The 27,974-nt window shown below is 58.3% G+C and overlaps 2 protein-coding genes across 2 annotated transcripts in view; both read right to left on the bottom strand.

Annotated features, from left to right (window-relative positions):
- HEATR5B (HEAT repeat containing 5B) overlaps positions 1 to 27,974 on the bottom strand; it is a 254,056-nt gene that overhangs the window by 126,447 nt on the left and 99,635 nt on the right. The window lies entirely within an intron of this gene.
- The window catches only part of STRN (striatin), a 76,659-nt gene that overhangs the window by 30,497 nt on the left and 18,188 nt on the right, over positions 1 to 27,974 (bottom strand). The window contains exons 2-3 of the mRNA XM_056125704.1: positions 15,726 to 15,829; positions 7,177 to 7,250 (exon numbers count right to left, since the gene is read on the bottom strand). Coding sequence (XP_055981679.1) covers positions 7,177 to 7,250; positions 15,726 to 15,829 — 178 coding nt within the window. The remainder of the gene's footprint in view (positions 1 to 7,176; positions 7,251 to 15,725; positions 15,830 to 27,974) is intronic.

The following is a 27,974-nucleotide window of genomic DNA, read 5'->3' as shown; positions in this document are numbered from 1 at the left end:
CGCGTGCAGGGCAAACGCCCTCCCCGCTGTGCTGTCTCTCCAGCCCCTCATGGGGCCCTTTAAGACAAGCGGGGAACCTGCACACGCAAGAGAACGTCTACGCTGCACTTCAAAAGAGTCAAGACTCCGGATACAAAAGGGCGTGAGTCATCTAATTCCCCATCAGAACAGGCCTCCGTCCTGTCAGGCCCCTCAGAGCTGCCCACTGCCTCTGCCCGCCGGCAGCCAAGTGCCACAGCTCCTCCACCGACGGAAGGCGGGCGATGGGAGGAGTGGCCACTGGTGGGCAGCAGAGCTGCAGGGCTGGGCAAGACAGCTGGGCGGGTGGGAGCACCTGGGCGAGCGGGAGCACTGGGCGAGGGGGCTGGGCGGGTTAGGGTGGCAGGAGGGGGCACAAGCCCTGCAGGCCCGGGCTGACCTCCGCCCTGCCCAGAGTGACTCCTGGACACGGGCCTTCGGAGGCCAGAGGCCGGGGAAGGCAAGGGAGGAAGAGGGAGGAGGGCGTGCAGGGCCGGCAGGGCTCCGTTCTCCGGACTTCGTATGTTTCTTTGGGGGGGAGCAGTTGGGGGTCACACCCAGAGGCGTTCATGCGCCACTCCCGGCTCTGCGCTCAGGAACTGCTCCTAGCAGTGCTCGGGGTCCGTGTGGGCGGCCCGGGATGGAGCCTGGATGGCCGCGTGCTAAGGTCCGGCCCTGGCTCGCTGTCTGAGGGGGGAAGGGACGAGAGAACAGCTCCCACCGCACCCGACACCCCACGGCGTGGGGCTGTGGAACCCTGGAAGGTCCCTTGTGTCCGTAAGAACAGAGAGACCCAGGCGCCAACCGAGGAGAATGCACCCCTCCTAAAAAAATTAAAAAGAAAAAACGACAGGCATATGCTCTAGTAAGATAAAACCTGACAGAGGGGAACGCTGCGGCCAGCGGGTCAACCTGTCCCTGCGGCGGAGAGCATCAGCAACCTGATGGCGCCTTCGGGCTTCCTGACACCCCAAAACTGCTGCTGTGCCTTTGGTTGGACCCCAACAACTTGGGGCCAAGCTTACCAAGAAATTAAACAACCCGGGGTCTGGAGCGATAGCACAGAGGGTTGGGCGTTTGCCCTACACGTGGCCGACCCAGGTTCGATTCCCACCATCCCATAGGGTCCCCCGAGCACCGCCAGGAGGAATTCCTGAGTGCAGAGCCAGGAGGAACCCCTGAGCATCGCTGGGTGTGACCCAAAAAGCAAAAAAAAGAAATAAACGACCCAAGCTAGGACTGTGGGAGGCACACCCACAAACCACCTCCGGCTCACTATACAAGCTCATTTATTGGCCTTATTTCAGGGACCCATAAAGGATGAAAGAAATCAAAAGCCACAGTTCGGGCTGGTGCAGGGGCGGTGTGCTTCGGGTGAGCGGGCACGCCCTGCAGGACACATGCCAGTCGTTTCTGTCTCTGAAAAAGATGGAAACAAGGGCCCTGATCCAGAGACACACAAAAGACGTACAGGTGCAGTGATGGCGAATTCCAGGATAGGGGATGGGCCGGTCCCTCTCATCCCTGGTCCCCGTGGGACCCTGAAGGTCACGCCCACAAACTGCCTCGGCTGTTACTTAAGTTCCTTACTGGCCGTGATCCAGAGACACACCAAAGAATCTCTGAACCAAGCAACTCACTGCAGAGATTTCTCCAGACCCTAATGATCTAAAAATTTAGAATTTCAGGGGCTGGAGCAATAGCACAGCGGGAAGGGCGTTTGCCTTGCACACGGCCGACCGGAGTTCGATTCCCAGCATCCCATAGGGTCCCCTGAGCACCGCCAGGAGTGATTCCTGAGTGCAGAGCCAAGAGTAAGCCCTGAGCATCGCCGGGTGTGACCCAAAAAGCAAAAAAAAAAAAAAAAAAGAAAAAATTAGAATTTCAGGAGCAAGCAGCCACTTACAGCCACATGGCGTCTTAAGCTATTCATAACAAGCAAAAGAGAGTAAGGGGGAGACTGTCTGCCAGAGAGGCAGGGAGAGGGATGGGATTGGGGGGGGGGAGGACTGGGGACCTTGGTAGTGGAAGATGTGCACTGGTGGAGGGTTGGGTGATTGATCATTGTATGACTGAAACTCCAAAGGAAAGCTTTGTAACAGTATCTCACGGTGATTCAAAAAAGAACAAAAAATAAAATTAACATTCTGTATAAAAAAATAGTAATGTGGAGTTCATGCCCAATTCAATCAGTTTGATCAATGGCTGAATAAATAGCAGTGCTCCTGCATTCAAAAAAAAAAGATGAAAACCTGACCAGCTGGATCATACCTGACGTTCTCCTCTTTTAACGAGCGGCATGGGAGAGGCCCCGGTCCGATCCCGGGCACAGCCCTGCCGGGAGCGCCCCTCCCACACTGACCTCCAGGAGCCCCTGGGACACTGTCAGGTGTGGCACGACCCACGCCCCCGAGGAAAGCAGGTTGTCGAGGCCTCGGCACACAGTCACTTCCTCTCCCACTCGCCCAGAGGCCACACGGGCGTTCCGGGGATGGTGTCACCCACGCCTGGGCTCAGAGCGGGGAGCAGGGAGGGCTGACGACTCGCTCGCTCCCAACGATGAACAGTCGGGCGTGGGGCCCGCTCGCAACAGCTACAGGCAAAGCAGACCAACGGGGCCTCGAACCCTGGGCCCTGGAGAAGCCGCAGCCAAGGGAGCCGAGGAGCACTCAGCCAGGGGAGCCCAGGAGCACTCAGCCAGGGGAGCCCCAGGGCACCCAGCCAGGCGCCCCCGGAGGCTGGTCACAGGGAGAGCAGAAACAGCCTGATGAAAGGAAGTAAGTTCCCAGAGTACAGTTTCACGCAAACTGTAACTCCACGGTGGGGGGGGGGGGGAGTCTTAAAACTAGGCCTACATGGGGCTGGAGCGATAGCACAGCGGACAGGGTGTTTGCCTTGCATGCAGCCGACCCGGGTTCGATTCCCAGCATCCCATATGGTCCCCCGAAACTGGCAGGGATAATTCCTGAGTGCATGAGCCAGGAATAACCCCTGTGCATTGCCAGGTGTGACCCCCCCCCAAAAAAAAAACCAAAAAAAAAAAACAGGCCAACGGAGGCTGGGGAGCAAATCCAGCGGGGAGGGGGCTGGCCGAGCACGTGGCAGACCCAGGCTCGATCTCCGGCATCCCACAGGGTCCCCGAGCACCATCAGGAGTCATTCCTGAGTGCAGACCCTGAACATCACCAGGTGTGGCCAAGGTAAAAGTAAAATGGGGGGGGCACTTGCCTTGCCCGCGGCTGACCCGGGTTCAACGCCCAACCTACGTAAGGGTCCCCGAGACTGCCAGGGGTGATCCCTGAGCACAGAGCCAGGAGTGAGCCTCGAGCACTGCTGGGTGTGACCCCAAAGCAAGGAAACTAAGAGAAAGGAAAAAGTCTTCGAAGTAGCCAGGAGAAAAGGTTCCTCCCCCCCCACATGCCGTGCTGCAGAGACCAGGATCACGAACACACCCGAGACTCAGCAGGAGGGTGTCAGCGGGAGAGAGGCCCGCGGCCCCTGAGCATCCAGAGGGGACCTGGCCACTCCGAAGCAGGAGAGGACCCAAGAATGATTGCCCGGGGACCGAAGAGCCAAGCCATGGGCTCGAAGACCACACACAAGCAGGGAAGTCCGAGTCAGTTCAAAAACGCATCGCGTGCGGGGGCTGGAGCTGCAGTCCAGCGGGGAGGGCGTGTGCCCCGCACGCAGCCGACCAGGGTTCGATCCCCGGCATCCCATGTGTCCCCCGGGACACTGCCAGGAGTAATTCCTGAGTGCAGAGCCGGGCATAAGTCCTGAGCCAGGTGTGATCCCAAAACAAAAATAGACAAGCAAATACAAAATTAAACAAAAATATATAAAGTATGAATCCTAACCCTAATTACAGATGATAAATCTACAAATAAGATAAAATACCTCATTGAAAACAAAAACCCAGAGGAATCCAAACAAAAAGGGGTTGGGGGAATGAAAAAAAAACTGGACAGAAACCTAAACAGGCAAGTTTCAAGCCGAACCACCTGACTCTGCCCAGCACCAACGGTCTGTCGGTCTGTCGGTCTGTTCTGGCTCCGGATAGAGACACATCAGCTCTGGGCCAGAGTGACAGCCCAGCACGTGGCCAACCCGGATCCAATCCCCGGAATCCCAAAGGTCAGCGTCTGCTGGAGACACCCCTGAGAGCAGAGCCAGGAGTGACCCCTGAGCACAGCCAGGTGTGGCCCCCAACAAACCAGCGGAAACAGATATTCCAGCTGTGGCCTGCGTCTGGCTTCTCCCAGTGAATGGGAGACTGCATGGCCCCGAGCATCCTGTCCCCATGTCCCCACCGTGGTCTTGGTGCCACCAAAGCACAGGCTCCAGAGTTGCCCTGACCACCCCCCGGCAAAGGGGACGTCGAGGGGGCAGGCCCACGGGCCCACGAGAAGTGTCAGGACTGGCCAGGCGTGGCTCGGGGCTGGCTCGGGGATCACACAGGGGCTCTGGGTTCCGTCCCAGCACCACACAAACAGCCCGGTGGGACGGAGGAAACAGGGTGCCCGTGGCCCGTCCACCCACGCCCGCCCAGTCCCGGTCCGGCCATGACCCCTGGGGCCGCCACACGCAGGCCCCGCCCCTGGGAACAGGCGGGCACGTCCGTCCTTGGGAAAACCCCCAGCCCACTTTGGGGCACCACATCCGGGTCCCTCGTCCCCACACTCGGGCTTCCCTGCTCGCCCCGAGCCGTCGCCCCCTGCCCGCCCTGGCTCTAGTCTAGAGCAGCCCCGGGCCCACCCTCCGGTCCGTGTCCTCAGACTGTCAAGGACGGGCGTCGTATGTACAGACGCGTCATCAGGAACCTCACCGGGCACGTGGCCCCTCTGGATCTGTGCATCCGTCTGTCCCAGGGAGGCTGTCCAGACCTCGCCGCTGTCCACAGCTCCAAGGCTGCCCGAGGCTGGGGGTCTCGCACTTGCTCTCCATGTCTCTGTCCCTCGCCCCGCCCCGCCACCCGGCGTGTCTGGAACCCCTCCGCTTCCTTCTCCCGGTGCCCACCCCCCACCCCGCGACAGGCCTCTGTCCCCGCGAGGCGCTCTCCGCTCTGCCGATGGCAGGAGGGGTGCTCCTGTTCATCCACCAGCTCGGAGCTGCCCGGAACCACACACCCCACTGCCCACTGGCCATTTTCACTTGGACGTCTGAGGACAGCAGCCCGAGGTGAATGCACACACACACACACACACACACACACACACACACACACACACACCCCTTCCGATCCACTTGCAGTCGTGTTCACAAACTAGAGGGGATGGGTGGTCTTCCACGGCCCCTTACCCCCATTCCCCGTGCAAACAAGCAGCCCCACGGTCCCGCTGTTCCTGGGCACCTCGGGGGCCCAGCACACTCGTCCAGGCGGCCTGGGCTTCCGCACTCCTGCCCACTCCTCACCCCTCCGCCGCGGCCGTGAGAGCCAGTCGAGAGCCAGACTCCGCTCGAGCTCCAGGGCCTTCTCGGAACTGTGGGCTACGGCGTGGAGCGCTCAGCACAGCCGAGGGGGAGGGGTCGCGGGGACACCACCCGTTCCCCGGCCGACTGTCCAGCTGCGCCCAGAAACGGGCCCCTCCTCCCTCCCCCGAGAGCGACCACCAGGCCCCCGCCCGCTCGGAGCTGGTGCTGGCTGGCCCGGCACGTGTCGGCACAACCAGGACTCGTGCGGCCGCGAGACATGGCCACTGCCAACCTGTGGGCCCCACTCCTGAGTGACCCCGACTGCCTGCCCCTGGCCCCCGGTCACTCCCTGGGAATCGCTGTTCTCCTTGGCTCCTCCGTAAGGGCACTGCGATTCCCTCACGGAAGCCGGACGTGTGAGCATCACAGGCTGATGTCCGGGTGGGGTGGGGGTACCCGCCAGCGCTCCGACGAGGGCCCAAGCCACTCCCTGGACGTCCCCTGGTCTAGGGGCCAGAACCGGAATGGCTCTGGAGAGACAAGGCACCACCAGGGGGCCCGTTGGGGTGGGCTGGGACTCCAACGAGTCCGTGCCGAAAGTCACCCTCGCTCAGGGGGAGGGTCGGGAACGCCCTGGACAGACACTGGTGCCCTTCCCGGGATACCTGAGACCAGGGGACGAACGGAGACTCTCACAGCTCTCGCTAGTCACTCCTGAGGGGGCCAGAAGGGAGGGGGGCACCGGAGGCAGCAGCCCCCCGGCCCCAACGCTGCTCAAGCGTACGTACCTTCGGGTCCGGAACGGCTCGCACCTGTGAAGGGTCATGTTTCCCGCCAGTGTCCTGCACCCCAAGTTACAAGAAGAGCCCACCAGGTAAAGGGTGAAGGACAGCGAGGAAGCGGGTGACTCTGCGGGGCCCCCGCCTCACCGCCCTCCCCACTCCTCGGAGTTTGGGGGAATCAAAAGAACCCAGCTCCGGTGAACCAACATGCCCAGAAGCCAAGATCCACCGAGATCCTGGCAGACGGGGTCTTTGAGCATGGCGTGACAGTCTCCACAGACAACCGGGCCCAGGAAGCCACGGGTGCCGTCACAGCACGCCCCGACACATGCCAAGGGCTTGGACGGAGTCGGGTTTTGTTGGTTTTCTTTTCTTTTCTTTTTTTTTTTTGGCTTCTCCCCGGTACCTACCAACCGGGGAGTCCATCCTTAACCCCGAGTTGTCCACCAGGACCCTTTTTATAGGCCGTAAAAGGCAGAAGGGGAAAAAGTGCAACCCAGATACTGAATGTTTAGAGCGTCGCTCTGCTCACAGCATCTCCCGTGGGCGAGGAAACCCGAAATGATGATGACTCTGTATGAGAAGTGAAGGGGGGAGGGAGGACGCCCTGGTATTTGAAGGGGCATCTCCTCCAGGGTTTCACTCCACCCGTCAGGCCTTGAGGCAAGACACCCCACACACACCACCACCGCCCGGAGGCAGGGCCGCGCTCGTACCCCAGAAATGCCGGCACAGACTACAGGCAGGAAACGGGAAGCGAGAGGACAGGGGGAGAGGGACGAGGAAGGACCGCGAACAAGGAGAAGCGAGCCAGGAAACAGAAGGATCAGCCGCGAGGCGAGTCAGACAGCGACGTCTGATATGCAAATCATCAGGAACCCACTTGCAGGACAGATACTGCGGCTGCGAAATATTAGACGTTGACTCTTTTTAATGACTTAGGCGTCCTTTAAAATCAGCTTACCAGAATCATAGCTTGGAGGCTTCATATCTCCCTGATTCAATTCTGTCCCATACTTCAACTTGTGGTATTTGGCTCTAACAAAGAAACGAGAAAAGACAAACCATCTTAAAACACATTTCAGTGAACTGTGTCACGGGGGGCAGGGCAGCTGCGGGCGCGCACAACCTCCCACCTCGCCCAGGGCAGGACAAAGCTGCTTCCCTTTATTATCTGCTGCTGCTGCCGCCCAGGGAGGGCCAACCACCCCCCGAAGGAGGAACACGGGGAACTAGAAATCATTCTGTAGTAAGGGACGACTCAGCATTCTCGTTCCCGGAGCCCTGAAAATTTCTCAATGACAGCCGGAATAAAATTCTAATCCCAAAAGCGCTGGAAAGCTTGATGTTTGGTCTTGGCCACTCCCAGCAATGCTCAGGGCTCACTCCTGGCCGGCTGGAAGGACCTACGGGATGCTGGAGACAAAACCGGGTCAGCCGTGTGCAAGGCAAACGCCCTCCCCTCTGCAGTATGGCTCTGGCCCCCTGAAAACTTGAGGTTGTGACATCAACCTGTTTTTAAAAAGGAAAACTCACTTTCCTTAAAAGTGAGATCTTCCTTTAAACAAAAGCCACATGAGTCTACGCAACTCTCCAGGCAACTGTAATTTGCCAAGCAGGAAGGATAATTAACAATCGAGAGCAGGGCAAACCAGACAAAATCACCAATGAGTAAGATACACCAAAAAGAACACACACACACATGCACATACATACATGCGCACATGCAAAAGCACACACAAATTCTTGTAAAGATTCTTTTAGAAGTAAAAAAACTGTTAATCCTGGCTAACCTGATTTAACTACCTGCTACTTACCAATCTGTGACCAGAGAGAGAATCAACAGAAGACAAAAATGTCCATGCAAAATAAGGTAAAAGGTAAAGGCCCTCCTGTTGATCTTCGATTTGCTCGAGCGGGCCCAGTAACATCTCCATTGGAGACTTTGTTGTTACTGTGTTTGGCATATCGAATACGTCACGGGGAGCTTGCCAGGCTCTGCCGGGCTGGCGAGATACTCTCGGTAGCTTGCCGGGCTCTCCGAGAGGGGCGGAGGAATCGAACTCGGGTCGGCCATGTCGGCTGCGTGCAAGGCAAACGCCCTACCCGCTGTGCTATCGCTCTAGCCCATGCAAAATATATTTGTATACTTGGACTTATTTCCAAAATGTCGAGGCTACTTATAACTGTTACTCAACATCAAGGATAGAAGTAGCAATAGTAGCAATAGCAATATGGAAAAATCAAAGCAAAGCAACAGAAGCATGGCAGCCAAACTTTAGTTACTTTTTCGGTTTCTTTTTTGCAGTGCCAGGAATGGAACCCACAATCCCAGTCAATTTTTTTAATATAGAAAAATGAGCACTTTCAATAAGTTTTTATATTAAATATATACATATACATATATACATATATATATATAAAGAAGGGACTGAAGAGATAATACAGAGGGGAGGGCACTTGCCTTGCGCATGTCCAACTGGGATTCGAGCCCAGCACCCACCCTCCAGGAGTGCTCCCTGAACACAGAGCCAGGAGCAAGCCTTAAGCACCGTTGAGTGTGGTTAAAAAAAAAAAGTATAAAGGAAATTAAAATCATTTGGTCCAACGTGGAAAGTGTGTCAGAATTCATTATTATTTTCCAATAATTACAATTATGGCAGAAAAAAAACCATTTTTATAGAGGGAAATGTTCAAAAAAGTCTACAGCTATGGACACAAACATGTCCTATTCCTTTAAGCTGTAAGTGGCATCGGCATGTCCGATATTGCCTTCTGCACGTGCAATGCTTTCGAACAATATTCTTCAAGAAGAGACACACTGTGAGCTGACACGGGCTGGTCTGAGCTGAGGCAGAGGCTGGGGGCGGGCGCCGGTGTCCACCAGCCCAGGGGAGCCAGGCCAGCCCGACAGGTGGGCTGGACACACGGGAAAAGGTCTGAGACGCCGAGCGTGTCTGTCGGTCGCCAGCGCGTTCCGCAGCGCGTTCCGTGGACTCAAGCGGCCGAGGCGCTTCTGGAAGCTCGCGCGGCACAGGGGACACAGACGTCCCTCACGAGGGGAGACTGCTGGGTGCGTTTTAGGCCGCTGTCTCTGACGCTGCAACGCTCAGACGTCCGAGCCAGCCTCCCCTTCCCCTTCCCCGTCACCGAGGGCGGCTTCTTCCCTTTCCCAGCCAGGAAGATGCAGCGCCAGGCTGTGGGCACTTGCTAGCCAACGAGATTTCTCCTCACTGACCACGACGGCCCGGAAACCAACCGCCCTTCCCGCTCCTGCCAGCCCCCAGCCCTTCCCAGAGCAGACCCCCGGCCTGAGGCGCCCGAGAGCAGCGGAGAGTGAGTCGCGCACGGCCAGGAGGAAAACGGCAGGAAAACTTGACCGAGCCGACTCCCGCTTCAGCTCCATAAACCCCTGGGATCCCTGGAAGAAAAGCGTCCTGAAGGCCAGACTGACGCACGATCCCACTTCCCCGGGGTCAGGAGGGAAAGCACAGGAGGTGGCAGAGAAGGGACGGGCAGGCGGGGGGTATCGCGCCGCCAACTGACGCTCCCCCGACAAGCTGCTCTGGAGCACGAAGTGAAGCAGCGGCATTTCCCACAGGCTGTGCTGTGCGGGCCTGGGTCTCCCGCGGGCTCGCTGTCCCGAGAGCCCCTGCACTCGGCCTCGCGCCCGGGGCCCTCCTCAGGGTGGGCACGGCGCCAGCTCTCGCTGCTCCCGCTCGTCCTGGTTTCCTGCCTCCTTCTCGGCCAGAATCCGACTCCAGGGCCCCGGGGACTGAGCTCAACCCCACACTCCCGAGTGTGCAGGAACAGGCAGAGGAGAGGGGAGGGGAGGGGAAGGGAGGACCAGAGAAATAACAGGCAGGGAAGAGCCGCAAGAGGCCCTGCAGGGTGCATCCCCGACCCCACGCGGTCCTGGGCAACGCCAGGAGCAAGGCCCCCGCACAAGCCCCCGAGTACCACCGGACGGGACCCTGGGACAAAATCCCAGCAGAGCCGCCAGCAGCAACAGCCACGGTCAGCCCGGGAGGCCAGTTCAGTGCCCGGAGCCGCTGTGAGGCCCAGCACCGTCCCGGCCACCGCAGGAGGGGCGCCACCCCGGCCGGCCAGCGGCAGACCTGCAGGGAGCACGCGTGGGCGTCCGCGGCGGGTGGGGGAGCCTGCAAGGGAGCACGGGCGGTGGCGGGAGGAGAACGGCCCCCCACGGCTCTGCGAACAATACTGCGAACCGCAGGGCCGAGGTAACAGTCCGGGGGAGGGAAGCGCCGGGAAAAAGAACAGGGCCGGGGCGGGTTCAGTGCCCAGAGCGCCCGGCCCACTCTCCAGAGGCAGGCACTGCCCACGCCAGCGGCGTCCCCTGCTCCTCAATGAAGTTGTTCAAAACGTCAAAATTAAAAATGAAAACGTGCTGGATGAGAGCGAATGCAGACAAGCGCCCCCCTCTGGCCCCCCACACACTCCAAAGTAAACCAAAAGTAGATCTCAGCGCAGGTGACAGGTCTCACGGCCTCCCGGCCAGCTCCCAGCTAGCCCGGGCGGCTTCATCCCGAGGGCAGCAGTGTGACAGAGCGTCCCGGGCACACAGTAACGCTGGGGCTGGACAGCACCAGAACCAGCCCATGAACTGTCTGGACTCCTCAGCAGGGCTGACACTGGGAGCCACCACGGGCAGCAGACCGTTCGTCGGCCAGGAGCTGCCACGGGCCAGGACCACAGGGCGGTGGGCAGGACACTTGCCTCGCCCACAGCTGACCAGGTCAGATCCCGTCACGCCATGAGGGCCTGGGCCCGGCAGGACTGAGCCCACAAGACAGCTCCGGGAAGCAAGTCACCGGTTAGGCACAGCGGGGTAAGGTCTGGGAGCGATGCCAAGGGTTCGCGGGAGCGAAAGGTGGCGGTGAGGAGAGCCACCGGGAAGGGAACACGTGAGGCCGGAACCAATCGGGCAAACGGACGGGCAAAGGGACAGCCTCGAGTAGGGAAAAATCCACAGCCGGAAAGCAGCGGAGGGGGCCCACTGGCGACAGGCTTGCGGAGGACTCCGGAATCGTTCAGACAGTTTAAAGCAGGCACATCACATCTGTGTTTCAGAGAAGAAATCCCAGGACATGGAAGATTAGGACAGGGACATAAGACGCAAAGAAGACAGCTGGGCCGTTACCGGAGTGTAAATAATCAGGATAACCGGGGGCAGAGGGGACGTGTCCCAGCTGTGCGCGACCGCGAGCCCGGCCTCCAGGAGAAGGTCCGGACTAATCCCGAGATTACCACTGTGCATTCTTGGAAAGGAGCCGTCAATCTGCCCGTTTTTTAAATGTGAAAGAATGCTTTGATAAGCCCGCTGCTACAGAGTAGTCTCTGTAATGGTAAGGATCAGGCTGGACTTATGACTGCCTCTAAATGGAACTACTTAAAATCTGTCCAATGGCAAACCACAATCAAACCTGCGGGCCAGACCTACGGTTTCTACAGATCAAATGATACAATGACTCAGATCTTTAGAAACCAAGATAAGGCGAGACTGGTAATATCCATTTGTGAGAATTCGAAGATTCACGTAAAGTATTCCTCTCTCTTCACACACCAGACATCGGCACGAGGCGGACATCCAAGCAAGGAAGGAGCTCACCGGACTCGCCAAGAGAACCAGCCCCGCCGAGAGGAAACCGGGCCGAGCGCCCCTGGCCCACAGCGCGGGAAGGGGACGCTCACGGTTCGAGGAGAGGTCACCGCACAGCTGGGAAGCCGCTTCTGGGGGGGGGGGGGGGGCAGTGGGGCTACCAGGAAGGGCCTCGCCCACAGCCGTGGGGAGACTTTCCAAAACATTAAAAGTGAACGGCCAAGTGAGCCTGAACTCCGCTCCTCAGCGCCTACCCAAGAACACACACGCGTGACGCAAAAAGACGCCCCCTGCAGCCCCAGTCACGCAAGCCAAGACCTGGAGGGGCCAGCCGGGCGCTGGGAGGCAGTGGAGGGGCCGGAGCGGCAGCACACGGGGGAGGGCATGCGGCCGGCCCGCGCTCAATCCCCGCATCCCACACGGTGCCCCGAGCATCGACGGCAGCCCAAAAGCTAAACACAAAAGCAGACAGAAGACCGCGGAAGAGCTGTGAGGAGAGCCGGAGCTCGGCCAGGCGTGACACCACGAACGGAACCGGACGAGGGTCAAGGGAAGCCAAACAAGGGAGGAAGAGGAGAGAGAGAGAGACGCGGGGTGACTCCCACAGACGCAGCCTACAAAGAAACCAAGCCCGGGGACCAGCGAGCCCGCCGAGAAGCCCGGGTGCCGATGCAGGGTCGAGGCTTCACCCACGGAGACAGGAAGCGGTCAGGGCCACGCGCCGCGCTGACGGGCCCCTGCGGAGGGGAACGCGCCCCCCAAAGCGAGTCCCGAAAGCCAACGTCAACTCGAATCCCAGCTCCCAAACACACAGTCCAATAGAACCAGACTGCCCTCAAACATCTGTGCTCATGTTTCAAATGATCCTCAAATTTAAAAAAAAGAAATAATAATAATAAAAAGAATGATTTGTGGTCCATTTGTGGAAAGTAATATCAGAGTGAGAAGAACTGAAGCATTTTAGCCCTCTAATCCCCTAAGGGACACTCTCTGCTTCTCTGTCCCTCTTTCAAGTAACCAGTGCCATCAGGCAGGGCGTCTCCTCCAGCCGCACCCCGAATCTGCGAAGATGCAGAATCTGGGTTTTGTTCAGAGACTCCTGCCCGCTTAAAAACAAAACCAAAACCGAAATTTCTTCCTGAAACCCAGTGCGCTCTTTCCGGCTTCCGCCTGGGGAGGGAGCAGCAGCCTGGTGGGTCTCCCTTGACCCCCGCCCATGGCGCCCACCCGGGCACGCAGCCCTCTCTCCCGGCAGTCCTCCTCTGCACCTTCCGACAACGACCGCCCTGCTGGCACTTCCCCAACTCCTCCAGGAACCGCCCTGCACTCCCTGTGATGCCCGGGCCACAATCCCAGTCCTGCCGTCCCTCTGACTCTCGGTGGCTTCCGCGGTTCCTGAGTGACACAGCCCGGGTGTCACCCTCGCCTGGCCTTCCTCCTTCCTCATTACCCATCGCCTCCGATCTGGGGAGGCGGATTCAGGAGCAGTGCCGGGGGCTACTCCTGGCTCAGTGCTCTGGCTCACTCCCCGTGATTCTGGGGACTGACTCGGGGTCCGCCAGCAGCACGACCCTGGGCTGTCTCTCTGCGTCACCTCCACGTCCGACGGACTCTTCCCACCGGTACTGGCCACCGTTCCAACAGCTGCGACGCTGTCGGCTCTCACCCGGCCTTCCACCATCTTCCAGGTAGAACTTCCGCTCCGTTCCCCACACCGGGGCCAGGGTGATGGGCCCCGGATCTATTTCACACTGTTCCGTGCCGAAAATCCTTTGATTGTTTGGCAAAGAAATAGAGTCACGCATCCGGTGATCCTGAACCCAGGTCGGGGAAACACTACGACGATCACGATGGACACATCTGGTGAAAACCATGCCGCAAAGACCATCATGGGCACGCAGAAAGAAGGGCCGAATCCAGAGAACGGCATCACACTAAACTGCCTTCACTTGCTCCTCGGCTGTCCGATAACGGACGTGCCCTCAGCAGACACACGCCTGGCTGCTTCCGGCCCAGTGCCTGACTTGGCGGGACGGGACAGGGCTGGCCAGAAGCTTCTCTCCCACTTGCGGGCAGCTCGGGGGAGGGCTCGGGCTCTCGATCCCGGACACTAAGAACAAAACCAAAGAAGGCACGTAGGGTGGGTGCGATGAGGTGAACAGAGCAAAACGCCGTCCGGTGAATCTGGGTCCGGGGAACGGAGTCACTGCAGCTACTTTGTGTATCTGAGACCCTCCTTAAGCAGCAAGGAGTCTGCTAACGTGGAACGTCCCCTCCTGCACAAGACAAAAGTCTGACCTCCCCGCGAGGAGGCTCTCCAGGACTGGCCTGCCCAGCCCTCCCATTACGGCTGCGCAATCCCTGGCCCACCCCGGGAGTGGCCGCACTCACTGACTGCACGCTGCACAGCGCAGGGGGCGCGGCTGCTGGACACCCACCTCCTCGCTGTGCCCTGGGCAGGCCCGCCGTCCAGGTGGTCACGACTCCCCTAGTGACACCCTCTTTCAACTTCCGGGGGGCACCAGCGCCGCTAGAACCCGGGTGGGCTTCTCCCTCGGTCCCTGCCAACTGCCCTGCCCTGTCCACTCTCCTGGTGTACGAGCCTGGGCACAGCCCCCATCACGGACTGCGCTAGCTCAACGGTGGCGGACGGACAGACGGACGGACAGACAGACGGACGTTCAGTCTGAGGACACACACGCACTCGAGGACGGGTTCCTGGTCACCTCAGCGGTGCCCGCTCGGGGAGACGAGGCGGCGGGTTGGGTGCTGTGGGGCCGAGTCCACAGCCCTGCCCAGCCCCGCCGACACCCACGAGTGACTGCAGCACTGACCCCTCCTCCTCTGCCCTCTCGCGGGCTCGACTCTCCGCCCTGGAGTCCCCGGGGCCCCATCACACCATTTTAAGTGCTTCTTCCTCCTCCCCAGTCTCAAGGAATAAAGAAACAGACGGGTCTGCCTCAAATTTCTCGTGAAGCTGAAGTCCTCACGGGAAGGTGAACGTGACTTCGGGTGACGATTCCTCTTTTCCATGATATCCACACCTGGCCGCTATAGTCAGTTTTGCGGAAGTTTTTGTATCAACTTTAAAAAATTAGTAAAGCACGCAAAAATCAAACACAGAGTAAAAGAGACATTTTCAGTACAGAAAAAAGCACTCAAAGAGCTCAACCAAAAAACCAACTCAGGCTCTTAAAAAAAAAAATTCAAAGACCGTCCATTACAGAAAATGAACTTAATTCGTATGAAACCCTGAAAACTCTCGTCTCTGAGTCGCTAGCCTCTCTCCTGAACAGGCTTAGTTACTTCACTCTCTGACCCCAGGAAGACTGGAAGAGAGGATTCGCTTCTGGAGAGAAGAGCGAATGAAGAGCAAGAACCAGAGAGCCTCATGCCAAAGGAACACACAACAGATCTCAATATGGGCCAGAGCACCGGGACTTGCCTTGCACGTAGCTGACCTGGTTCCATCCCTGCACCCCATCTAGTCCCCGAGCCCACCGGGAGCGATCCCTGAGTGCAGAGCCAGGAGCAGCCCTGAGCACTGCCGGGAGTGGCCTCAAAACCAACCAAACAATTCTCAAGGGAAAAAAAAACTGCCAAAGCAATTTTCTCTAAATCAAATGGCATGACATTTGACGAAAGGGAGGGGACAAGCGTGGCAGGAATCCCATTTACAGCTCAAAAATCACTTCAATTCCATGATTAAGAAGGATGTTTGAGCTCAGGAAGTACGCCAGTTTCTTAAGACGGTGCAGGGGAAGGAAGTCACCGTGACATTTTAACGTTGGCCTAAGCTGACCATACAGACGCCGTCTCGATGAAGCGTGGGCCCTCACGTGTCTGTCTCCCAGGGCGCTGGCGAGGGTCCGCGCGGGACGGCCCGCACTCACCTCTCCTGCTTCAGGGCGAACTCCAGCATCTTGATCCGCCGCACGAGGTCCTTCTTCAGGTTCTCTTGGCCTTTCCGCTCCCCCTGGAGAAAGGCGATTTGGGCCTGGAGGGGAGAAAGGACGAGAAGCCTCCATCAGACCAAACGCACGGCCGGGTTCCGCTCAGGAACCTTCGGAAGCGAGGGCAGTGGGCGGCCACGCCCTCCCGTGTCCCGGGGATGCTCCTTCCTCTCTTGGCCTCTCTCTCTGTCTCTCTGTATCTCCGCATCTCTGTCGCTCTCCCTCACATTATTTCTCTCTTGTTATCTCTGTATCTCTACCTCTCGTTATCTCTGTGTCTGTCTCTGTCTCTCCCATTATCTCCATATCCCTGCATCTATCTCTCTCTCCCATCATCTCTGTCTCTCTGTCTCTGTCTCTTGAGGTACTGGGGGGTCCCTCCGATATGCAGCCAGGACGGGCGAGGAGGAACAGAAACGCAGGAGTCCTCCAAGATCCCCAAATACGGGATTCGATCTTGCGCAGGGAAAGGCGACAGGCGGGAAGGGACAGAGGGGGGAGACCCTGCAGGTCCCCACCACACACGCTGTCAGCCACGGCCGCCAACCCACGCGAGGGAAGCTGCTGCAGACACTGACAGTGCCCGGGGGGGTGGGGGGGGAGCAGCCAGACCTTCAGAGAGGACCCGTCGCCTCAGCCCCTGCCCTCCTCAGACGCGGCCCAGAGCGGCCAGTCCCGTCCCCCGCCACCTTCTCCCACTTCCATGGTCGTGCCCACCCCAGCCTGGCATGTGGTGGTCGCTGGGGAGATGCCACCCCCAAGCCCGGGGAGGCCCCAATGACCCCCACGAGGGCTGAGGAAAGGGCTCAACGAACCGACACGCGCACTTCCTCCTTCACTCGGGGCCCAGAACGAACAGACACTCCAGACCACCAAGACCCTTAGTGTTGGGGGAGGGTTGGGCTTTGGGGTCTCGAGCCTCTGCGCCACGCCCGGTGGTGCTGGGGCTTACTGTGTGCTCGCACTCAGGGGACCTCCTGGGTGCCAACCACATGCCAAGCGGGCACCTTCCCCTGCCCAAGCCGAGCCCCCGCTGGGTTCTTCCAACCTTCCTCATGGGACTATGGCTGCTATGGCTGGAACCGTGTGTAGGTGACTGACTAACGCCACAAAAGGGAACCTGACTGCGTGCAGAGAGCAAGGGCGTCCAGGCTAGGGAGAGGCGCACGGCTGCGCGTGTCCCGAGTGTGGGGACCCAGGGCTGACCCCAGCACCACACTGACCCACGAGAGCCCCAGAGTTCCCCGGGGGGCAGCCCCCAAGCCAAGCCAAGCAGAAGAGGCTACAGAGGGCACCACGAGTCCACACCCACACGGACCGACCCGCTGAACCGCACCAGCCACCCGCGCGCGAGCCCTCGGGCTCAGACACACAACAGTGGGCGCCACTTGCCAGGAGCTCCCCGGAGCCGCGTGGCACCCTTGAGGGCCCTGGGAACCCGCGTCGGCCAAGGCCCAACGCAGGCTGTCTGGGTGCCGCCACGTGAGCGGCAAGCACCGGGGGTGCCAATGCAGGAGGTGAGTGACCCAAACACCCCCGAAAGTCAATGATCAGCCTCTTCCTGTCGTACCCTCCTGCCAGGCTTGGGCGGGACTGGCGCTTTCTGCCTCCGCCGGCCTGGGGTGGGCAGTTCAGCAACTCCGACCCGTACTAGGCCCTACTTCCTGCCCAGATCACCAGTCACTCCTCCTGTCCCCAGCAATTCTGCTTCCCCATCGTCCTGGCAATCCACATTGGAAGCTAAAATATTCAACCTACACAGGGGCTGGAGCAACAGCACAGCGGGTAGGGCGTTTGCCTGGCACGCGGCCGACCCAGGTTCGATTCCCTGCATCCCACAGGGTCCCCTGAGCACCGCCAGGGGTGGTTCCTGAGTGCAGAGCCAGGAGTAAGTAACCTGTGTGCATCGCCGGGTGTGACCCAAAAAGCATAAACAAAAAAACTCAGCCTACACAGACGACTCGGAGATGCTCCAGAGGAAAGTCCCAAAGAAGCAGCAGTCTGCAAAGGAAGACCCCCTCCCCCAGCCCTCCCCCAGCTCGCCGAGCCTCACGTGTCCGCACGCAGGCGCCTCCAGCTTCAGAGGGGGCGCCCGGAGGTCCTGGGGGGCCTGCGTGGTACTGGTGGACACGCGGGCTCAGGCCGTGGCCCTGGAGTCTGTGCCCCAGCCCCACGCGCGTCTAACAGAAGGATTCTTCTCTAGGAAAGACCAGACCCAGGTCTCAGCACTGGCTCCTTCTCCCCGAGCACTGCGGTGTGTGACAACTCCAAGCCCCCTTACTATAGCCCAGCAAGACTCTCGAGCCACTAGCTGCCCGCTGGGTCACTCCCACCCAAGCGCGTGGGAGGGGCAGGAGCCCCGAGCCAGCCAGCACGCGGCCAAAGAGGATGGTGCTTCCGAGGAGTCCAAGACCATGAATGAATCACCCGAGAAAAAGGCGAGGCTCACGGCCGAGTGTGTGTGTGTGTGTGTGTGTGTGTGTGTGTGTGTGTGTGTGTGTGTGTGTGGCTACGGGAGAACACGCCCCTTTCGAGCTCTCCCGGAGGGCTGGGCAGACCTTAGCCGCCAAGCACGAGCTGTGCAGAGGGTCTTCTCCCCCCGACACCACAAGGCCGGGCGTGCTCAGATCCCAAGGGCGACCCTCTGCAGGGCGCGGGAGAATTCCTCCACGACAGGCCGTGCTCGGGGCCGCGGCGCCTGCTTCCGGCGGTGACCCGGCTCCTCTTTCCGTGCCAGACCTTTTCACACGGAACTAAGCTGCAGCTTGACAATTTTTTTCTTTTTTTTTTTTGAAAACGTGTCTGCCTACACTAATGTCACTTCAACACTGAGTGAACTCCCTTGAACTTCCCGAAGTTCTGGGAACAAAAGTGGGAATAAGACATTCAACTGACACCCAGAGAAAAAGGGGAACGAAGTTCCACCTGATCAAGTGGACAGGGTATAAAAATGACCCTCACGCGTTCCAAGCCGTCACACTTCCATCCATCTGTACAAATACCTGACGGTTCAAGACACAAGTGCACGGGGAGAAACCCTGCTTCAGGGAAAAGAAGCGATCACACTTCAGTGATGCCTCCTGAGTCCTTTACATTATTTATTCAAAATGATTCCTCACATTTCCAAACCGTTATTCAATTATTTAAGACCACATATAACAGAACATTTATGTATGTGTGCTTTTCCATTCTAATTTATCAAAGAGATGTAAGAAATATAAATATTCTACAGCTAAGCATTTTGTGCCTAGACGGGAATATCTAATGAATAATTAAGTGTGCCACTTATGAAAATATTTAAACTGTCTAAACCCTAAAATTTAAAAGGGTCAAAATTCAAAAGTGAAATCTCTGGAAAGCATTTTTTGAAAAACACAAAATACTAGTTTGGGTTGAGTATTTTTCAGCTGTCATCGAAATCATCTGCTGCAGGAAGGAAAGAGCCACCAATTTCACAAAAATCTAACATCAGGGACCCCCACAGACTCACTTCGAACGAGGCAAATTCACAAGGATCAAGAAAGATCCGGGGCTGGAGCGATAGCACAGCGGGTAGGGTGTTTGCCTTGCACGCAGCCAACATGGCCAACACAGGTTCGATTCCCAGCATCCCATAGGGTCCCCCGAGCCCCGCCAGGAGCAATTCCTGAGTGCATGAGCCAGGAGTAACCCCTGAGCATCGCCGGGTGTGACCCAAAAAGCAAAAAAAAAAAAAAGAAAAAAGAAAGATCCTTGCTGCGCCCTGGCGACGGGGCGCGCTGGTGGTCGGAGCCCCGGGTGGCACTGCAGCTGGTCTCGGCACCTCCCTCTGGGGTCGGCTCCACCCAGTGGTGGCAACACGCAGCCAACCCCGCGGGCCAGGCAGCCTGTCCACTCTTTGCTCTTTTCTTTACCAGCAGGGTCACTCCTGGTAGTGCCCGGGACCAAGGTGCCAGGACTGGACCCGAGCCTTAGCCCGCTGAGCTATCTGCGGCTCCCTCACCCCAATCAGTGTTTCTACCAGGCACCACGGTGCCAGGGGGCAAACTTGGGCCACCTCCGACCTCCACCACCTGGCAGAATTAAGAGGCCAAAAGTAAAGTACACAGGTCAGCGGAGAACGGGTCGACACTGCCCCACCTCTCCAACCGGGGAACTGCAGAGACTAGGCGGCACTGGCCCACCTCTCCAACCAGGGAACTAAAGAGATGGGGCGGCACTGTCCCACCTCTCCATCCAGGGGACTGCAGAGATGGGGTAACCCTGCCCTACCTCTCCATTCAGGGAACTGCAAAGATAGGGAGGCACTGCCCCACGTCTCCATCCAGGAACTGCAGAGTGCTTTAGAGGTGGGCAAGGGGACAGGCAACACACACACAAGTCTCACTGAATCCCTTCCAAATCCCTATTTATGACTATATTTTTAGCTGTCCAGATAAGATATAAAAGATCACCCAAGTTTCAGTGAGTTCAAAGTCCAAAGTCCAAAGCCCAACGCGTTGCCTTTCATTTCCCAGTAATGAAAACAATCTCTGTCCGCTGGGCGGACGCAAACTCCAGTCCCCTGCACGACTCCTTCCGACCTCTCTAAGCTGCCAGACTCCCAGGGGTCACCTGTCACCTTCAAGCCCCTCCAGACAGAGCCCTGCGTTCGTGCAAACACTTCTCCCGACTGTCTCACACTGGACTGGCACTGGAACATAATGTTTCTGTATTCCACCAAGTTAGAGATCTGTTTATGACGACCACACAAATACCCAGAAACGTCCTGTCCAAAGTACCTGACTACACTGCGATTACGCAATCGTGTTTTTAGAAAATTTTAGTCACAGTAAAAGGAGAAAACTAAGATAATAATAAGCCAACTGGAGGCACAAAAAGCAAGAACTATAAACTAGACCATTTTTTTTCCCGACCTGGGAAGTTCTACACAGAATTTCTATATGATTTTTTTTTCCCTTGAGCTTTGAGCTGGAGCGATAGCACAGCGATAGGGCATCTACCTTGCACCCAGCCGGGCCGGCCGACCCGGGTTCGATTCCTCCGCCCCTCTCGGAGAGCCCAGCAAGCTCCCCGTGACGTATTCGATATGCCAAACACCGTAACAACAAAGTCTCCAATGGAGACGTTACTGGGCCCGCTCGAGCAAATCGACGATCAACGGGAGGGCAGTGCTATAGGACCGTGCTGCGGAGCTTTGAACAAGTTTTAATTCTGGGTCTTTCTCTGCCACATCAGTTGCTACGAAACGCGAAATACGGCTCCTACTCCTACATTTGAAAATTATAAATATGAAACATTTCCTTCACCCCTGAAAAATAACATCAAATGAATTTTTGAAAAATATGAGCCACAAGATCAAAGAGAATGCGGAAAGAAAGGCGGCAGCAGGGAACTGGCTCCCGGGGCCGGGCCACCCCCAGCACCCCTTAGGAGTGACGCCCCCCAGCTCTGACGAGGAGGTGCACCCCCCCAGTGAGGGGTCCCTAACGCGGCAGGCGGCTCGGCTCCCTGCCTCCCTGGGGGGGCCCCCGAAGAAGGCGGGTCCCAGCGTGCAGGGCAGGACAGAGGTTCCGAGGGCAGGGAGGCCAGGACCAGGCCCCCACCGCGAGCACGGAGCAGCCCTGCACCCCGCTCGGCGCGACCCCGAGACCAGAACCGAAGCACAGAGCGAGGAGTCGGCCTCCCGGGAGCCAGCTGGACTTCCCGAGTGGGGTGAGACCGCGGGCCCCAAGCCTGGATGCGCCGGAGTGGAGGGCAGGGCGACCGCGTGGCCGTTTGCAAGAAGAGACAGCCTCCACCTCCCCGCCAGGCCCCTCAAAGGAAAGGGGGAACGGGCTTCTACCAGTTTCCACGCTGAGCAACGGGTCCCAGCGGCATCGGAGAAGAGACCCCAGCCTCGAGGAGATGGAGACGAACACGTGAGGGGGGAGCACGGAGGGACCCCACGCCGGGGCTCAGGGAAGGGCAGCAACGGCGGGGAGCACGCCCCGTGCAGCGACCCAGAGCAGCGTCTGCCACTGGGCTCCTTCCCACCGACAAGGCCAGCGCCAACGCCAGCAACGGAGCCGAAGAACCGGCCCGAGAGGGGGAACGGGAGCAAACTGCCGGCACACGGTCACCGCGGGGTGAATTTCGCCTCCGCTAGACGGTCCCCGGGCACCGCAGGAGTGACCCCTGAGCACATCCGGGAGCACTGAGCGGGGGGGGGGGGGTGTGTGCCTCCCCGCCCCGAAAAAATCGTCAGGCATTAAAGAACTAGAATACAAAGTAGATGACTTGGTTGTGTACAGGACAAGCCAATGACAACCTCCATCATGGCCACTGAGCTAGCAAGCGAAACCAAGAATCAAATCCGGTTCCAGGGGCCAGAGAGACAGACCAGCAGTGGGCAGGGTCCTTGCCCGGCACACAACTGACTGGGGTTCGATGTCCAGCGCCCTGTAGTGTCCCGAGTCCACCAGGAGTGATCCCTGAGCACACAGCCAGGAGTAACCCTAAGCATTGTTGGGTGTGGCTTAAAAAAACTCTTGTTCCCCACACACACACACACACACACACACACACACACACACACGACCCTAGAAAAACATTTGAAGAACAAAATCCTTTGAAACTGAAAACATAAGTCAAAACAGTAAAAGAGAACTCAAAACACCCGATAGACCAAAAGGCAAAGAAATGGGAAATTAATCAAAAATAAGAAATCAAAGAGCTCAATATTCAACAAAAACAAACTCCCAGAGAGCGGAGAAAATTAAGAAAAGGTATCAGTGAAATTACTCAGGAATGTCCAGACCTGGAGGGCAGTAACCAGTCCACACAAGGAATAAAAAATCACAAAGCAGTAACAAATCACACCAACAATAATAAGGATCTGGCAAATAAAAATGAAAAGCCACTTACACCAAAAATCCATCTTAGAAAGACTTTAAGCCAGGATAAAAAAAATAGTCCAAAGAGGGGGACACGGGACACACGGAAACATTCATGAATCAGAGTAGTATCTGAGCTATTACGAAACAGCCCAACGTGGTCGAGACACGGATTCATCCTAGAACATCACCATCAGTCGTTCCTTTTTCAGACGTCTTTTCCAAACAGTCTGTTCCCAGACATCCTTCCTGAAGGCTGGCAATGAAAGATAAAAGATACGACACGCTAGAAGAGAGAACGCAGGAGATGGGGACCTAACAGTGAGGGGAGGCAGACCAAGCCTGAGGGGAGGGCGGGAGCCCCCAGGAGGGGAGACGGAACACTCCGGGCCAACCTCATGGAAAGAGATGGAAAGAGAACTGGGAAACGAAGTGACAAATCTGACCGCGTGTCATTTTTCTGCCGACAGACTTGGGAAGTGGGAGAAGCGGACGCTCAAAGCAGACCGGAGCGTGGGAATGAGTGTGCCGGGAGGTCCCAACTCCAGGCGAACCGGAAGGCCAAGAGAATGGGAGCACCACACATCTATGCCACTGGCGGTCCTGAAGAGGCCAGTCCTCACGCACCTTTACCGAACAGAACACACTCTGGGCGCGGGGAAACCCAGCCAAATGCTCGGGGCCCCGTCCTGCTCTGTGCTCGGGGGTCTGACGCTGGCGATCCAAACGGGCTTGGCGGTGCCGGGCAAACTCGCCGCATCTCTAGCCTAGTGCCATGACTGCTCCAGCCCAGAAATAGGGGTCGTAAGCACAGCGATGTGCCGGGGGGGGGGGGGGCTGGAAACAGCGTGAGAGCGAACGAAACCCCCACGGAGAAACCTTCCTGAACCAGGCGGGAAGATTCCATTTCCAGTGGGCATGGGCTGCGGATGTGGGAGCCGTCTGGGGCCGGTCAGGCAGCTCAGAGGGAAGAGCATGGCGCACACGCAGAAGGCCCCACGTCAAGCCCCGGCACGAGCCCCAGATCACTACCCTGAAAGGCAAACAACTGAGGGGCCGGAGCAGTAGCACAGCAGGGACAGCAGGGAGGGCGTCTGCCTTGCACATGGCCGACCCAGGTTCCATCCCCGGCATCCCACAGGGTTCCCCTGAGCACTGCCTGGAGTGATTTCTGAGTGCAGAGCCAGGAGGAACCCCTGTGCATCGCCAGGTGTGACCCAAAAACAAAAAAAAGCCAAAAAAAAAAAGTATGAGAGCAGCCAGAAGTGCAGGACAGGGCTCCTCCGATACGGGGACGGGGACGGCACAGCGGGGACCCACCGCATCTCCTGCGCTCTGGACTGCGCATGAATGACTGGGCCGAATCGGAGTCTGGCAGGAACCCGGCTTGCGGCTGGCATGCACGCGTGAGGCCTCGATTCTGGGCCCGGGCCTGTGCCAGCGCGACCCCGCAGAGCCGTCGGACCTCCATCCCCCAGCCTGGACAGTAGGCGAGCACTGAAGTGGGAGTGCAGCAGCCTGAGGGGCCAGCCAGCCCCACCCAGCAACTCCCACCCAGCAGCCCCTGCATGGAGCCCACTAGGAGACGACATGCCTGAGCCAAGTCTGGCAATGGACCAAAAGCCCAAGCAGCTGGCACGGGGCTGCCGCGTGGACTCGTGGAGCTGACACGGAAGTGGCTAGCCGAGGGCCGGAGGGGCAGCACGGTGCAGAGGTCGCCCGCCTTGCACGCGGCTGCCCCGGGTTGAATCCCCGGCACCCCAAATGGTCCCCAAGCTTGCCGGGGGTGATCCCTGAGCACCGAGTCAGGAGTCACCCCGAGCACCGTGGGGGCGGGGGCAAGGGAGGAACTAGTGGGTTATTAACTTTTCTCAGATAACAGGGACTTTCATTGAGTCTGGATCCCTGACGCCTCCCTAACAGAAAGCACGACAGACAGAACGTCCGCGAGCAGATTTCCAGGCGATCAAACGAGTCTAACAAAAACTCGACAGCAGCAGCAACGCAATTCTAAGGACCAAGATTCACCTGTCGGAACCAGGAAGGCCTCATCGTTTTGCTTCTGTTTGGGCTTTTTTTCAAATGGGGCTTTTTCCTGTTTGCTTTGGCTTCGGGGCCACACCCCGCAGTGCTCGGGGCCCACCCCTGGCTCTGTGTCCAGTGGTCACTCCTGCTGAAGCCTGGAGTGCTGTCCTGGGGGCGGCACCCGGGTTGCCCGCACGCAGGGCAAGCTCCCCACCCACAGCACTCCCCGACCCAAAGCCTCACCATTTCAAAAAGGAAACACTCGAAGCCGGCCACATTCCAGCAATCGGTTGCCGTTAAATTCACGCACTCAGGGGCCAGAGGGACAGGAAGTTAAGGCCCTTGCCCTGCGTGCAGACAACCTGGGTTCAACTCCTGGCGGCCCGTTCCCACCGTCCCAGCACAGAGGCAGCACTAAGCCCCAAGCACTGTGGGGTGCGACCCAAAACCGAACGAAAATAAACCGATCCACTCAGGTGCTGGGCGGCGGCTCACTGGGTGCTCAACGGGCCCGTGCGTTCTGCATAGTGTCCCCGCACCACGCTGGCCCCTGGACCCGTCCAGGCCAGGAAGAGCCCCGAGCACTGCCGAGCACGGGACGTCCCGCCCCCACCCAGAAAAGGGCCCCTTCACTCACTGAGAGCTTGCCTGACGCACAGCTCAGGTATGTAACACGGAAGGGGGCCCACGCGTGGCCCACTCAGGAGACCCCGTGACCCAAGCCAGGGAATCATCATCACCATTGAGCCGCACATGGCAAAGGGGGTTGAAAACAAGATATAACGGACTATGACAAAACATGGGGAAGAAAGAGCCTCTGAAAACTCATCTTTTAAAACAAATAGCCAGGGGCCGGAGTGATAGCACAGCGGGTAGGGCGTTTGCCTTGCACACGGCCCACCCGAGTTCGATTCCCAGCATCCCATATGGCCCCTGAGCACCGCCAGGAGTAATTTCTGAGTGCAAAGCCAGGAGTAACCCCTGAGCATTGCTGGGTGTGACCCAAAAAGCAAAGAAATAAAAAATAAAAATAAATAAAATAAATAGCCAAATAAATAGCTAATATCAATCGACACAATAAATGGATTCTACGCCAGAGACGAGCTGTAGAGATAATAATTAAGTGCAAAGTTACAGTTTAGCCGGAAAGTCAAAAACTCAAATGGTAAGTTTTAAACATTCACACTTGATAACGGAGGGTGAAGGTTTTTCCAGACCACACTAGGAGCTCTGCTGCCCGTGTCCGTTCTTCGCTTCCCTTTTTCAGCAAGGCAGCTCTGGCCGGGGACTGAGCTCAGAGATCCTGGATCCATCCCCAGGATCACAAGAAGAAAATAGCCCGCATCAAACTTCGAAGGCAGCCCTGACTCATCAGCAGCAACGGATTCAAATGACAAAACCCAATATTCCCAGGCAATGAATCACAAACATATGTGACCGGTGGCAATGCAAATTAGCCGAACGTTTTCACTAATGGGGGGGAGTGGAGCGGACATGCGGATATATAAAAAAAATCTGTTTTCTGTGTGCTTTTATTACCACCAGTGGAGGGGCAAGCCCAAGCCCACCCCTGCAGCGGACACAGACAAACCAGAGTCAAGCTGCTCGTTACAACAAACTGGCAAATGGGATTACCGGGGGCAAAAAAAAAAGCGAGTCCCTCTGTGGCGACTTCTGTCTCCCTGGTCTCGCTGAGGAAGCCCCAGGCCAGGCCCCGAGCAAACCCGACTCTCGCGGCTGAGTTGCTGGGCTCCCTCGGGGCTGGGAACCGTGGAGTGTCGCGTGGCCGCCACCCCCAGAAGGCCGCCGAGCCTTTGGCCCCAGACGGCTCGGGACGCTCCGGCGGCGTGGTCTGTGCCAGCCGAAGGGCGGGACCCGCTGCTTCTCCAATCGACCGAGGGCCAGTGGGCGATGCTCTTCTGCTTCTGCTTCCGCCTCGGTCTCTGAACTTCCGAACCACCCCCTCGCCCAACCCTGCAGGACGCGGCGGGGCGCGCAGCTGACCTTCCGTGGGCACAGAAACGGGCTCCATTACCACCGCCCGACACCCGCCTCTTCCCTGCGCTTATGACACACCTCCAGGTGCTCATCTTCCCAGCTGACACGGTCGCACCCCCCGTTCTCTTGCAGGGGATGGGGAAGGGGACTCCCAAATGCAGGGGAGGAGGCGGGTCCGGGTCCGGCTGCCCGGCCCTGCAGGGCCACCGAGGGGCCTCCGGGGCCACCGGGCGTGGGAACTGACCTGACCGCCAGACCTTCTCCTGGGCTCCCACCCTCCCGCCTGCCCTTTCTGCTCGAGAGCCCACAGGCCAAGTGACAGCTTCGATCTATGATGACCGGACAAGGCCCTGGGGTCAGCGTGGTGAGGCCGAGGGAAGGTGACTGGGGGCCAGAGCCACAGCACAGGGGGCAACACTGCTCACGGCGGCTGGAACCCGGAAACAACCAGGCGTCCAAGAACGCCTGCATGGGAAGGGAGCTGCCGAGGCCGGCACCCCAGGACCCAGGCGGGGTCCCCGCAGCTCAGCCAGGAGTCCGCCCGCCAGCTGCGGCCCCAAGACCAAGCAAACCAGGACAAAGAGAAACCGCGGTGCAGATGCAGTGCAAGGCTCCCCCCGACACACAGTGGACTACAGCAGGGCCCTGCTGACGTACTTGTATGTCACGAGCACAAGCACGACCATCCTGTTCGTCGATTGCCTCGAGCAGGCCCCAGTAACGTCTCCTTCGTCCTAGCCCTGAGATTTTTAAAAAGTGCCATATTCAAGGCTCTTTAGGAGAATGAGACCCATCATGGTTACTGGTATTTGGCATATCGGGTACGCCATGGGGAGTTTGCCAGACTCTGCCCTGTGGGCAGGCTACATTCGGTAGCCTGCCAGTTTGTCCAAAGTAGGAATGAGATAATGAGATAATATGTATGTATGTATGTATGTAGTGGAATACCGAACACCACCAGGGAAGAGGAAACCACACAGCCGGCTGCTCTGGACGGCCGTGGAATGACTGGGGCTGGAGATTGGCGGGACAGGGCGGCGCACACGCTCTCTCCACGGCGGGGTCCAAAGAGTCTGATGGGAACAGCAGATGCCCAGAGGGTCTCGGGGCTGAAGCTCGGGAGGGCAGAGGTCAAGCAAGAACCCGCCATTCACAGGACTGCGAGCCACAGGTCCCGGGGCCCCCGAGCACCGAAACAAGAGACTCAACAGACATTAACCGACAGCGCGGGGGGCCGGAGACAGGACACCCTCAGGGCACCACCCCGGGATCCATCCCTGCCACCCCAGATGGTCTCCCGAGCAGAGCGCTG

Source organism: Sorex fumeus, unplaced genomic scaffold, assembly GCF_029834395.1.
Source record: "Sorex fumeus unplaced genomic scaffold, SorFum_2.1 ptg000006l, whole genome shotgun sequence".
Classification (NCBI taxonomy): domain Eukaryota; kingdom Metazoa; phylum Chordata; class Mammalia; order Eulipotyphla; family Soricidae; genus Sorex; species Sorex fumeus.
The sequence above is the reverse complement of the archived record's forward strand: the minus strand, read 5'-3'. Positions and strand labels throughout refer to the sequence as shown.